General features: G+C 57.5%; 5 protein-coding genes across 5 annotated transcripts; 1 reads left to right on the top strand and 4 right to left on the bottom strand.

Moving 5' to 3' along the window:
• Nucleotides 1–112: 112 nt before the first annotated feature.
• On the bottom strand, nucleotides 113–525 carry CHGG_03488 (uncharacterized protein; the record flags this gene model as incomplete). The annotated part of the gene is made up of 2 exons (XM_001230003.1): nucleotides 113–261; nucleotides 462–525. The coding sequence occupies 2 exons, from the start codon at nucleotides 523–525 to the stop codon at nucleotides 113–115; spliced, it is 213 nt and encodes a 70-aa protein (XP_001230004.1).
• A 439-nt stretch (nucleotides 526–964) lies between these two features.
• CHGG_03487 (uncharacterized protein) lies at nucleotides 965–1946 on the bottom strand (the record flags this gene model as incomplete). Its single annotated transcript, XM_001230002.1, has 2 exons — nucleotides 965–1419; nucleotides 1571–1946. 2 exons carry the CDS (start codon nucleotides 1944–1946, stop codon nucleotides 965–967), a joined length of 831 nt encoding a protein of 276 aa, XP_001230003.1.
• Nucleotides 1947–3373: 1427 nt separating this feature from the next.
• On the bottom strand, nucleotides 3374–7693 carry CHGG_03486 (uncharacterized protein; the record flags this gene model as incomplete). Its single annotated transcript, XM_001230001.1, has 7 exons — nucleotides 3374–5170; nucleotides 5236–5528; nucleotides 5671–5936; nucleotides 5995–6274; nucleotides 6340–6989; nucleotides 7057–7183; nucleotides 7264–7693. The coding sequence occupies 7 exons, from the start codon at nucleotides 7691–7693 to the stop codon at nucleotides 3374–3376; spliced, it is 3843 nt and encodes a 1280-aa protein (XP_001230002.1).
• Nucleotides 7694–8403: 710 nt separating this feature from the next.
• On the top strand, nucleotides 8404–11118 carry CHGG_03485 (uncharacterized protein; the record flags this gene model as incomplete). The annotated part of the gene is made up of 8 exons (XM_001230000.1): nucleotides 8404–8629; nucleotides 8696–8918; nucleotides 8985–9299; nucleotides 9370–9417; nucleotides 9483–9578; nucleotides 9639–10000; nucleotides 10386–10443; nucleotides 10512–11118. 8 exons carry the CDS (start codon nucleotides 8404–8406, stop codon nucleotides 11116–11118), a joined length of 1935 nt encoding a protein of 644 aa, XP_001230001.1.
• A 131-nt stretch (nucleotides 11119–11249) lies between these two features.
• On the bottom strand, nucleotides 11250–12289 carry CHGG_03484 (uncharacterized protein; the record flags this gene model as incomplete). The annotated part of the gene is made up of 3 exons (XM_001229999.1): nucleotides 11250–11879; nucleotides 11945–12111; nucleotides 12178–12289. The coding sequence occupies 3 exons, from the start codon at nucleotides 12287–12289 to the stop codon at nucleotides 11250–11252; spliced, it is 909 nt and encodes a 302-aa protein (XP_001230000.1).
• Between the last annotated feature and the right edge of the window lie 327 nt (nucleotides 12290–12616).

The following is a 12616-nucleotide window of genomic DNA, read 5'->3' as shown; positions in this document are numbered from 1 at the left end:
CCTTACCTTCCAGCAGCCATGCTTCTACGACAATCGACAAACAGCCGTCGCCGAGGCCGCTGGTGACCGTCCTCCAATGACCGATTATGCGTCCTCGAAGCGCCAGCTGAGACTATCGTTCTTTCCACGTTGCTGAAGGGGTCGAGTCCGTAGATGATCGGGCAGGCACCCCTGGGGGCCGGGCTCCCTGGCGTGGGGTGCGTGAGGGGTAGAGGGAGTGTGAAACGTGATAGCAGGAGGAGCGGCGAGTGTGCGCGTTTTCTGTGTTAGGGGGAGGGCAAGCGTTAGTGGGTAGATGTTTCTAAGGAGGGTGGGGTGGGGACTGGGGTGTTTGGTGGGTGGGTAGATGGGTGGATAGATGAGCGTTGAAGATAGGGGCTTGGTTGGGTCGGTCTGATGAGTTTTGAGTGGGAGGGGAGTGGTGGGAGAGCTGGGAAAAGGGAAATAGGGGGGTTACGCACGGAGGCGGAAGATGTCGGCGTTTGTGCCGGAGCCGTGGAGGAAGAGGATGCAGGGTTTGGCCATGGTTGATTGCAGGATGTGGGTGAGGGGTTTAGGCGAGTTTGGTTGGGTGTAGTTGTAGCAGAAGCGTGACCTCCGTGGACAAGTCAACACGACACAGATTCTGTTGACCCTGGCGTGTGGAAACAGTCCTCGGCCGTTGCGACTTGTGAATATGACAAGAAGGTGAGACACGTCGATTTCCCAGTGCGCCGCTACCGGTGTAGCCTTAGTCAAATGGAATCTGCTGACGCGAGATCGGAGAAGCTCGGCAGAAGCTGAATTCCGGTAGCTTCGCTCGACTTCGGTTGTGCCACGGGCCTGCAGCAACCGCTTGGCGGCCGTAAGGACGGCCATTTCAACCCCCGAATCATCAATCTCTGACGTTTATTCTCTCCCGATCTGATGTCGGGCAGCAAAGGGTCAGGGTAGGTATATAGGTTCTTCTGTCTAGGTTAGGTACCTACGCGCCTCTCCTCTGTAAGTACTGAATCACATCCGGATGCAAACCGGGGACTTGCATCTCGTTCAACGGCAGTCCAAACCCTCCCGGGCCCCAGCTCACTCCTTGCCTTGCCGTGTCATAGATGGCGCGTCCCTCCTGCCTCCACTCTTCGGCGCGGAACTCATCGGGCCAACCATACCGCTGCAGTAGCGCGTCCCTCACTACGGCCATACCCGGCTCCCAGCCCGTCGATACAACGGTTGCTTCGCCGGTACCAAGACCTCCGGTGGGCATGAAGTCGAGACGTCGCAGGTCGTCAATATAGTCGGCCAGAACGGTGGGTGCATGCAGCGCGACACGGTTGCGGTAATGGTTCGGCTCCTCGGGAAACTCGGGCACATAGTCGGGAAATTCCTGGCGGATGTGGTCGAGGACGACTGCGCTATTATCGCTGCGTCGGATGGTGTCTTTGCCTCCATCAGCGTCATTCAGCCAGGGCAATTCGACAATACTCACTCGCTTCAGTGTCCAAAATCCACGTCTCTCCCTCCTCTCGCTCAAACAACAAAATCACCTCTCCCGGCCGAAGCTGCGTGTTAACTAGCCCAGCGTCCGGGTTGATACCAATGGGCAGTCCACACACGCGACGGCCGAGACGGAGGTGCTCAGGGTCCCGATAGTTGGGCAAATACGAGTCCGGCCGGACCTGGGCCCACTCGACGAATTCGCTGCTGGTCCAGTACGGCAGCCGTTTCAAAAGCGACACAACGCGCGGGGCGAGGTTTAGCTCGGCGCAGACGGCTTCGTCAATGTCGGTGTGGCCGCCGGGTGGGGCGAACAGGATGCGCTCGGCCTTGATGTGTCCGATGGAAATGAGCATTGTGAGGATTTGTATCACCAGGTTGACGATCACATCTTCGTTGTAGGCGAGGGGTGAGTCTGCGGGGGGAGGAGCTGTGATGTGGCCCCTAAACGGGGACACGACTGGGATCTGGTCCATTGGTTGAAGGGTTACTGTAGTGAAGTGGGTGAATGGAGATGATCGGGGGCGGTTGGAGGGTAATAACGGAGAGCAGACTGGACCTTTGCTTGCAGGTTATGGCCCATGGGTGGCACCAGACCTTGGGACAGTCGGGGTCCAAAGGGCTAAAGGCCTGGCCCAGCCACTGATTTTGAACCGACTCCACTGCTTGGCCTGCATAATATTGGTCAAAACATCATTTCTATAGGCCATACGAATAAACCGTTCGAGTTCTGTGGAAGAACTTTGCTAAACCCGGGTTGTTTCATTACAGACAACTCCAGTCATCTACCAAAAGCTCCCCGCTCCCATTGACATTTCCTATAATCCCCCCCTTTAATAAAATGACGAGTCCGACAAGCACGCCGCCGCCCGCCTTCGGGCCCATCTGCCAACACCTCTAGGACAAGACCCCCCGCTCAAAGACACTAGCGCCACCGGCAGCCTGGGCGCGCTGAACCAGTTCATTAGGGGCCTCAAGAGCCAAGTCTACTGGTGGGACAATTACACTGGCCGCTTCTCGGCGTTTGGTGCGCTGTGTGGGCAGTACCGGGTCGATTACGACAACCCTAACTAGGAGCTATTTCGTCGGTTTTATATTGAGGTAGTTAGGAATGAGGAGGGGCAAGCTCATTTGAACGGCGGCGCTGATGATGCGAGGTTCCCGGCCTTGGGCGACTACTTTAGTCGGTGGGTGGCAAGTGTGGAGGCCGGTTGGGACCCCGAGAACAATCCACGTTTTTGTATTTGTCTGGTCCTTGATTCCGAGAGTGTTGCGTCGCTAGCTACGCTACCCGAGGAGCTGCCGCCGCTACGGTGTACCGTCGACCTCGAGGAGAAGCGCCAGTTCCTTGGTACTGGCGTAGGGGTTTGGGTGTGGCTTTTAGAGACGGATTATATGGGTGGCCTGGAGGTGGGCTACGGGTTGGACGAGAATGATGAGTACCACGGCTGGATGAGGATGGATGTGCGTGATATTCAGTCATCGTGGTTCCGTCGATTAGGGCTCGGCAGAAGCGGCAGGAGAAGGTGGTTTGGGTACGAGGAGAGGGAGCAGGCCTCGGGGATATACTGGTTCGCCGAATAGTAATGCAGGTGGCCCGGAACCCGACTCGTTCCCGAATCGGGCGTTGGTGGTGTCATAACGTTTCGTCGTCTTACAGCACTGACCGTGATGCAGTTTATCACCCTACCTACCTAGGCCCACGGACAACGTCTGACCCGTCTTGCATCGTATCTCGGCATAGTGAGGTGCGCTGGAGACGACAGCTACCTACTATAACTTCTCGACTCCTACCATTTCATCTACCATTTCTCATGACTGAGCTACATCCTAACGTATCTCGAACGAGTGTTCCTTCCCCTGAGCCAAGTAAAATATAAACCCCCCCTCCACCCTAAAGCGTTCACCCCCTATTCTCAAAGGTGACCACCGGCGCATGAGTAGGGGCATGAGGCTGATAATACTCATCATACGCCCGGCGATCATGGCGGCCTCTCCCTCTTCCGGGACGACCCGCCCTAGTCTCCGCCGCGCCGCCACCACTCTCCGTCGACGCAGCCACCGTAGCCGTAGCACATAGGCTCGCCGCGGCCTGTTGCGCCGGACCCCCCGTCTCAGCCGCCGTCGCCGCTCCCGTCACGGTCTCATACGCAACAGGCCCGCTCCGCAGCTTGTAGTTGCCACGCTCGTCGCGGCCGACGGCGTCCAGCTCGCGCTCGCAGTTTTCGGACGCGCACCGCAGCACCCCGAATTGTTGTAGGAGCTCGGCGCGCGTCGGCGCCCGCGTGCGGTTGCCGTCGCTGATGCCGAACCCCAGCGCCGCCGCCCGCCAATCTGGCGTGTGGTCCGTCGCGGCCCGCCGCGCGAGCTCGAGCACGACGGCTAGGTAGGAGTGCTCGGGGAGGTTGAACTCGTCGTTTTTGAAGCTGTTGTCGTTGTCGTTTCCCTGGTGGTTTGCGGAGCGCTTCTTTCTGTTGCCCCCCACAGGTGGAAATGGGCGTAATCCCAGCGGGTTGCGGATCGGGGGCGCGCCGGCGGGCGGTTGTTCCTGGTCGGCCGGGAACTCGATCAGATTGTCGCCGTCGCGCTTCCCGAACCCGTCGATGAAGCCTGCGTTGGGCACGGGCTTGACGTGGCCTACGGTCAGACTGGGTGCCGGCGCCCACCAGTACGGTGGATAGCCGAGGCCGTTCCGGGCGTAGTAGCGGTCGTCGGTGTACAGCGCGTATCCCGGGTCGTTGGTAATGGTCGGGAGGCACGGGTTCAGCGCCAGCCCCTGGTTGCCGTTGTGGTCCGGGATGTTGATGTTCTCGACAAACATGCGCTTCAGGCTGGTCGTTCGGTCCACCGTTTCCCAGCACGTCAGCTGCCCGTTTCTGCCGTTGAGAGTGTTGATGGTCGTCTCGATGGTCGTCTCGGCAAACATGGGGCAGAAGCCGTTGGCGAGCTGCCCGGCCCCGGCGTTGTGGGTTTTGGGGATGAGGCGGATGTACTGCCAGCTGAACCCCGGCTCGCCGATGAAGGCAAAGTATGGAAACTCGTCTCGCTCGCACCAGAGGCCTTGGTTCGCTGGCAGCCGGGGAATCCAGGAAAGCCAGGCGCGGTGGTGCATGGCGTCCCACAGCCCGGGAGCCCATCGCCTGTTGCCCGCCCACCTCGTCGCCGGACAGGTGAGCGTGATGGTTGCGCCAGGAGCCAGGCCGAGGCTGTGGGTCATGACGGACTGCATATGGTAACATGCCTGCTGGTAGTTGTTGCCGTCGCAGACCTTGGTCTCCACTGCGTAGTATCGCGTCGTGTCGAATGTCTGGGTGATGGTCACGCAGTTCGCGCCCACTTGCTGCGGTGGCAGATTCAGGCCGCCGGGGCCGGGCTTTCCATGGGGCACGAACAGCGCAGGCAGGCCGTTTCCGCCGGGGTTGTTGATCCACTGGCCCGGGAGCTGGTAGATCCAAGAGCCGCCATTTAGCGGACTGCCCATGACTTGCAGCGAGCCTCTCTGGTACTGACACTCCTCCGGGCTCACGTAGCCCGAGGGGAGCGGCGCGGGATGCAATTCCTGAAGCTGTGCCACCCTTCTCCGCGCAATATGGCTGTCTCCCGAGTAGCCACCGCCGGGGGCACCAAAGTAAGGGCTGATATTGCCATTGAGCTCGCATTGCCCAAGCTCGTTGGGTGCGATGTCAATTCTCTCGCAGCACTGCCGGATGTGTCAGTTGTTGTTCGGCTGGGTTTGAGCAAGGGGGGCAGATATGGGCTTCTCACAAAGCTGTAACTGTTTCGACATGTGAGGCCGCTGGACCAGCCCCATACTCGGGCGAAACCATTGATCCAGTCCGAGCCCTTGAAGAGCAGGATGGATCCCGCAGGGCACTGGCTGTTGCATGATGGAGGCATACCATACCAGATGCAGCCGTGAGGATCGACGTTGTCTTCAATGCACATGATTCTGAACTTGCCCGGATCGCACGTGTTACGAATGGCGCCCGAGATCTTTGATACGCCGCCGACGTTAGTTGCGAAAAGCCCGCTACGTGATGATTGAGTTTGCTGGGGAGCTAATACGCACCATGTTTGCGCTCCTGGTGAGTTCCTTGAAGCCCACGGGGCACTTTGGATCCTTGCTACACTCGGTCCAGAACACCAGCTGGTGTCCCTTGTTAGCAAATTGGCATAGTTGGCGGCCTAAGGCTGATCTACATACCAACCCAATGATAGTCTGTTGGTTGTCTGCCTTTTTAGCCAGGTTATTTGCCTGAATCAGGCCTTTGGATGGCGGAGGCCCTCCCACGGCACCCCCTTCCTTGTAGGCGGCTCCGTATCCCTCAAAGGAGCCTCCTACTCCCCACAGAGACCGGTGGTCAAATGCATCGAGGTCCAATGCCCAGATCATGGTCCCTCCAAGACACTCGCTGTTAGCAAAGGCCTTCTTCAGGGCAAACGTTTCCCAATCATCATATGATACCCTAGATCATCCGGTCAAAGATCGATATCAGAAGCAAATTGGATATTGGCAGGGCATACCATTGATCGCCGTCCCAGTTAATGTACTTAACGCCCGCTTCTTGGTCGAAAACGGGTGTCAGCCCCTTTTCCTGAATGATAGAAAAAATCTCGTTGTTGGAGAGCACGCCCGAGGTTCCCGTGCAGGGCCCTGGCTCTGCGCCACTCCGGAACTCGCAACCAGGAGTGTTGCAGCTTGCGCTCTTCAGCGTGAAGGATCTCCCATAGAAGGCGAGGCCGAGAACGACCTTATGCCGGGGGACGTTGTTTCTCCAGAGCAAATTCAGGCCGTCCCTAATCTCTAATAAGATGGTGCCCTATGTCAGCTTGGATATGCCTTGATATTTCATGAATCGTGATGCTTACCAGAGATATTGCTGTGTGGCAGCGCCAATGGCTGTGTCCACTTCGAGTTTCCATCCCATGTGCCGTGAATATCATAACTCATTACGTTAAACCAATCAATATGCTCGATCATCCCAGCAACGTCGAAGCCACGCAGATACCAGTAGGAATTCGGTACAGCAACCGTGATGCCGTACCGCTGCCCAAAGGTAGCACGCATCTCGCTCACCAGCGACACGTAGTTGGCCATGTCGGCAGCAACGCCGCCCCGGTCATCAGCAGATGGATACTCCCAGTCCAGGTCAATGCCGTCAAACCCATACGTCTTCATGAAGGCCAAAACCGACGAAATAAAAGTTGATCGCCCGCCGGCGGTGGACGCCATGCGGGAGAAGTCGGCGGTGCCAGCGGCCCACCCGCCAACGGCAATGTATACCCTAAGTCTTGGGTTCCGGGCTTTCAGGTTGGTCGTGCGTCTGTACAGGTCAATGTCATATGCGTTGGCCGTGGCGATCTTGTTGTCGGGCCCGACCAGGGCAAAGGCGAAGTTGATGTGCGTCAGCAGTTCGACATTGAGATCTTCTGGGTACCACGCATCGCAGGGTCTCGTGGTGGACCAGCTTTCATAGTACCCAATGGTCTTCTTGTCGCTAGTGCCCCCTGAGCAAGAGCTATCCGCATGATATTTAGCCCAAGGGAATCTTCTGCTAGAAATGAAAAAAAACAGGGGCAACCTACGCCGGTGGGATGTTGCTGCAACCGTTCTGGCAACCGTCGCCACAGAATTCATCCGTCGTTCCGCAGAAGCCGTGGGGACTGCAGCAGACATTGAGGGGGCATGTGCTCTTCCCCGGGGCGGCATACTCTATGGTTGTTCAAGGTCAATGTCAACCTCCATGTCGCGGGCCACTGCATCGAGGCTCCATGGCAGTTGAGTCCACTCACCACCGCAGTCAGCCACGGCATCGCAGTTGTTCTGGCAACCAGCTCCGCAAAACTCAGGCCCAAACCCACAGTTGCCCCATTGATTGCAGCAGCCCGACTCGCATGGCTTGGTTGGAGAACACTGCGGCTCGGCGTCGCAGGTGCTTTGGCAACCCGTACCGCAGAACTCGGGGCCAAAGCCGCAGCTCCCAAACTGACCGCAGCAGCCGGTTTCGCACAACTTGGTGGCAGAACAGTCAGGCTCAGCATCGCATGTGCTCTGGCACCCGGCGCCGCAGAAATCAGGACCGAAACCACAGCTTCCCCACTGACTGCAGCAACCGACAGCGCAGTGGTTCGTGGCGGAGCATTGCTGGGAGAGCGCCGCGTCGAAGAGGAGCAAGATAGTCAAAAACAGGAAGCCCACGCGGCTCTGCAGGCGAAGCGGCATCTTCAGTCCTCAGTGGTGAGGGATCCTAATGCTGAAGGTTAGGTTAGTCAAAGGGAAGGGGGAACGTGAAATGCGACAGAAGAGACACCGAAACAGACGAGGCGAAGCGCCCAATGTTGTGTCTCCAGTCCTCCGTCCGGGGTCAAGGAATCACGGACGTAACATACCCAGCCAGTGACCCCATGACCAGACCTCTTGTATGTGCACTGCTTGGCCTCGCCCGTGCGTGCCGAGAAGCGAACTCCATCACAAAGTCAATGGGACTCATCACACCCATCCCACAATTGGGGGCCGGTAGAGAGGGGCCATGGGAAGCGCGCAGAGGCAGTTGGTGCCATTTTTCGAGTAGCCCGTAGGTCCAGACTATGCGTGCCAAGTATCGCGAGGCTGTCTTGCCCAGACGCTAGACTCGGCCGTGTGGGCGGTTAATGATGGCGCTCAATAATGGCGCAACACAATCACATAAAAAACCGATAGTGAATCTCTCGAGGCGAGGTGATGTTGCACTCCTACCGGCCCCTGCATCGTTCTACTCCCCATCGGGTACTGGGAGCTGCATAGTTCCCCTTGGCAGGGGCTGGGCACTAACATGGTTGCCAGAGGCGTCCCATGACACTGTTTCCTTGACACCTCGATGATGGCCATTCAAGTTACCCGTGAGTAGCTGGCCCCCGGGCTCGTCTCCCTTCTCAGACGAAGCGACACTCAAGATGACTGGGAGCAAATCCGGTTCGACAGCTATCACCCTACAAATGGCCTTCATAATTTGGCTTCAGTTCCTTTTCCTTTCTGTCGAGGCGGCTATAACCTTTTACAATGGCCTCCAACGGACTCTCTTCACGGACAGCCTCAGCCTGGGGTGCGACGCAGCCTTCAACACGCCCTTGAACTGTCCAGACACTGTTCAGCTTTTAATTTACGAGGAGGCAGCTGTTGGTGAGTAAACTCTTTTATGTGGGAACTCCCTTGGGCAAGATGGTCACTAAACACACTTTTTGCCAGGGTGGGACCTCGCCGGCCTCTCGGCCATCTGCGATCCATCATGTGTCGCGGACCTAAACACGCTGGTTACAAACATGGCCGCAAGCTGTGCAGCAGACACGTTTTACATGGACGGCACTCTCTTCTCGTTGGCTGACCTCAGTGATACCATCTCGGACAGACTGAAGTTGATATGCTCAACCCAGGGATCGCCTCCTGAGTTCTGCTTGGAAGTGGAAAAGACGTGAGCTGATACCTCTTTTGAGCGAGGAGCGGTCCTGGTTAGAATTTAGCACTGACGACACCTCAGATGGGATATTGGCGCCCTTGTCATGGATGGTACTGTGCAGTGGCCGACCTGGACCCTGAAGTGCCATCTCCAATGGGATGATACCCACGGATTCTATTGGGCTATGGACGAGAACGGAAAATGTATCGATCCAACGCCATGGGAAGACATGCAGCCGAGCTACCAGAACTACCACTATGCTAGTGGCGCGTTTGGCGCCTACGACATTTACTACAACCGATCCTCGGAGATGCCGACAGACAACGGCCACGGATGGCCAGATCTCATCTACGAGGACGAGTATCCGCTTCAGATGCAGTGCCAGCCGTGTTTTGCGTGAGTAATAGTCCCTGATGGTCGGTTTCGTGAAGTCGAAGCAGGGCATCTGATGGCTTACCACGGACAGATCATTGTTCTTGACGAAATACGAACCGAAGGGAGCACCAGCTTGGACGTAAGTTGTTTCTCTGTCGAGGTCTTCTCCCGAACACGAGCAATTCTAATTCCAGACGGGTACAGTGAGATGCCGGAGCAAATCTGGAGAAACATGGTGAAGAACTGTGGGATTACGAGAATCCCGAACCCATACAGAAACGCAGTATTTGATTTTCCAGCGTAAGTATTTATCTTCACAACTTAACAGTGCACAGATGATTGCTTATACGCCATTCACAGCGATTTCGGGGAGCGGGAGCCGCGGGACCTGACCGACTGCCCCAACGTTGTGTCAGTCCCAGCGGGTGACAGCGCCAGCCCCCCGATAGACTGCAACAGCTTTGCCGCGGCCCACGATTTCCCCACCGCCGGCGTGCGCCGTTTAAACCCCGAGCTTCCGTGTCACGACCTCCGTGGCCAGACAGTCTGCTCGCCCGTCACCTGTACACGCCTCATCGTGGGGCAACAGATTTCTGCACGCGCCTTCGCAAGCTCCACGGCCCTCAGTACCATCGGGCGTTACCGAAGTCCAGTTTTGGACGTGGAACCTCTTCCTCAGCATGGGGGATGTCCTCCAAGGCGGGTGATTCGGTTTGTGTTGCGTAAGTTCCACGACGCGCCAATCCAGCGACCACATGTAGCCGAGTCTGACTTGCTCCTCTGAACAGACCTCCGGGTTCTACGGGCCTCTATGTGCCGGACGTTGTTGGCCCACCGCAGACGACGGTGTTTACCACTACTGCGTACGTGTTGGATTCTGTCCCTCCTTGACGAATGTCGTCTGACCTAGCACCCTGCTGCTCAAGGAACCCTGCGAATCCAACTCCCCCAGGGAGCTCTTCCAACTGTGGCTACTGGTATGAGGTCGAGGAAGACGATACCTGCACTTCTATTTGCCTCTTTTTTGAGATCGCATGGAGTCAGCTGCTGGGTAAATACGCCGTCTGAAAATTCTCCAACTCGACGGCTTGCTAATTATGCGAGCAGGCCTCAACCCATCCATCGACTCCGAATGCACCAACCTGCAAGTGGGCTCCGATTATTGGTATGTCTACATGTAGCAGCCCTCCGACTGGACCAGCTTCACTGACACCACTCCTTACTTTACAACAGTATCCACGCCGTTTCATCCCCAACCACCTCAACCATCCCCCCTGAATCCACCACCACCACCACCACCACCACCCCTCCAACCTCCACCCCAACACACATCTGCACCAGCGGCACCGGACCCGGCGGGTACCTCGGCCTGTGCGACTACAGCTGCCACTACAACTTCTGCCCATCACCCTGCACGTGCACCACCAGCGACACCCCCAACCCCCCCCCACCGGTGGTCGACGGGCCCGGGTATGCCGTGGTGGGGCAGCCGGCCGACTTTGGCCCGCTGTGCGACTTTGCCTGCTCGCGGGGCTACTGCCCCGCCGACGTGTGCACGACGGCCTACCGCCCGGCGCCCGAGCCCGGCCTGGTGTGCGTTCAGGGGGAGGGGGACGGCGGCTATGCGGGGCTGTGTGGGTTCTGTTGTATGTATGGATACTGTCCGCCGGGGCCGTGCGTGTGTGGCCTGTATGGTCCGCAGATTGAGGAGCCACCTGTTACGGGCACACCGGGGGTTCCGGTGGAGGGGCTGGATGAGAGCTATGAGGGGTTGTGTAGCTATGCGTGTAACCATGGGTATTGCCCGGAGACGGCGTGTGAGATTCCGGAGGGGCAATAGCGGAGGTAAAAGATATTTTTCAGAGTCTCTTTGAGACGGTCTCAACGTTGGGCTTCTGTCTTCCGCCAAAGAATCCTCCAGATAACAATGTTGTATTTCTTGAATAACCTCCGCTCTTACCACGAGTGCTCCTATCCTTCCACAACCTCCGCCTTGATCAAGACCGGGATGATGGCTCCAGGCGCGACCCTCACCGCCGGGTGTCCAATGACCTCATACAGCGCCATAATAGTCCCCGAGTGGGCAGTGACCGAAATAATAGGCGCGTCGTCGCTAGCAAACACCTCATCCAAGAACGCCTTCACTCGGACCGCGTGCTCTGCCAGCGTCTCTCTCACATCCGGCTTCCACAGCTCATCCTTCTCCACGAAGCCCTCTTCAATAGCGAAGATGGGGTGGTTCTCTTGGATCCAGGTGCGTGTGCGCCGGCGGTCGCACGTGTGGATGCCCAGTCTCTCCCGGATGAGCTCTTTGATGAGCGGTTTGAAAGCCGGGACCTCGCCGCCGCCGGGCGGTAGTGTCAGGTTTGAGAAAGCTAGTTCACAGGTCTCCAGACAGCGGGCGTGGGGGCTGACGTAGTGTCGGCGCGCGAGAGGCAGCTTTGTGGTGACCGCGGCGTCTTCCCAGAAAGTGTTCATGGCCTTGGCCTGGCCGATGCCCGTGTGAGTCAGGTGGGCGTCTGCCCAGGTCATCTTGTCGTCGCCGTCTAGCTTTGCCCAGTACGACTGCGCGGGAGAGGATGTTGGCTGTTCTGTCTCGACCTAGGACAACACAGAAGGATAATGCTTACCTCCCACGCGGCTGTTCCAACTTCTCGTTCCTTTACATTGTGGTAGCCCTGGCCGTGGCGAGCGGCGTACAGAAGCTTGTAGACGGCCTTGCCGCCCGCTGCTTCGTTCAAATGGTCGAGGTAGTGGGCGAACCGTTCCCAGCTGCTTTTCTCGCCCAGGGGGTCAAATGACTTGTCAGTCTCGTACCCCCGGTCAATCAAGCCTAGTGCCGGTAAAGTAATCTGGCGTTGTGAGCAAATGGCGCTCTAGGTAGTGCACATGTATGTACATGGGACCGGCGTGATGCTCACCGCTTCGAAGGACCGGTCCGTGGGCTGTGCATCGTGCTGGAAATATCCGGTCAGGGCTGTATACCTCAGCTTTGTTGACCCTAACGTCATGTTGCTTGGTATCTCGGGTATTACTACTACCTAAGCAGGAGTGGTATACCAAAGGCGGACGATGCTGAGATGGGGTGGAGATGTGGTGAACAAATCGGAGCAGGTGCGGGAAAAGCAACCAAGGAATCTCCACGAGGGGTCAAACCTGCCCCTTATTGGTCCACCAACAGTTACAACATTGCCTAGCCTGTGGACATGGCATTGGTTGGCATGGTCGTGCTTCCTTCGGCTTGCGTCGTACAGGTCTTAGACGACAGCACGATTACTGCACGCCCTTTGGGAATTTCCTGCGCGGAGTGTACGTGTCCTTGGAGACCCCATCGTTTT

This window comes from Chaetomium globosum, genomic scaffold (assembly GCF_000143365.1).
Source record: "Chaetomium globosum CBS 148.51 scaffold_2 genomic scaffold, whole genome shotgun sequence".
NCBI lineage: Eukaryota > Fungi > Ascomycota > Sordariomycetes > Sordariales > Chaetomiaceae > Chaetomium > Chaetomium globosum.
This window is presented reverse-complemented; position numbering and strand designations above follow the sequence as displayed.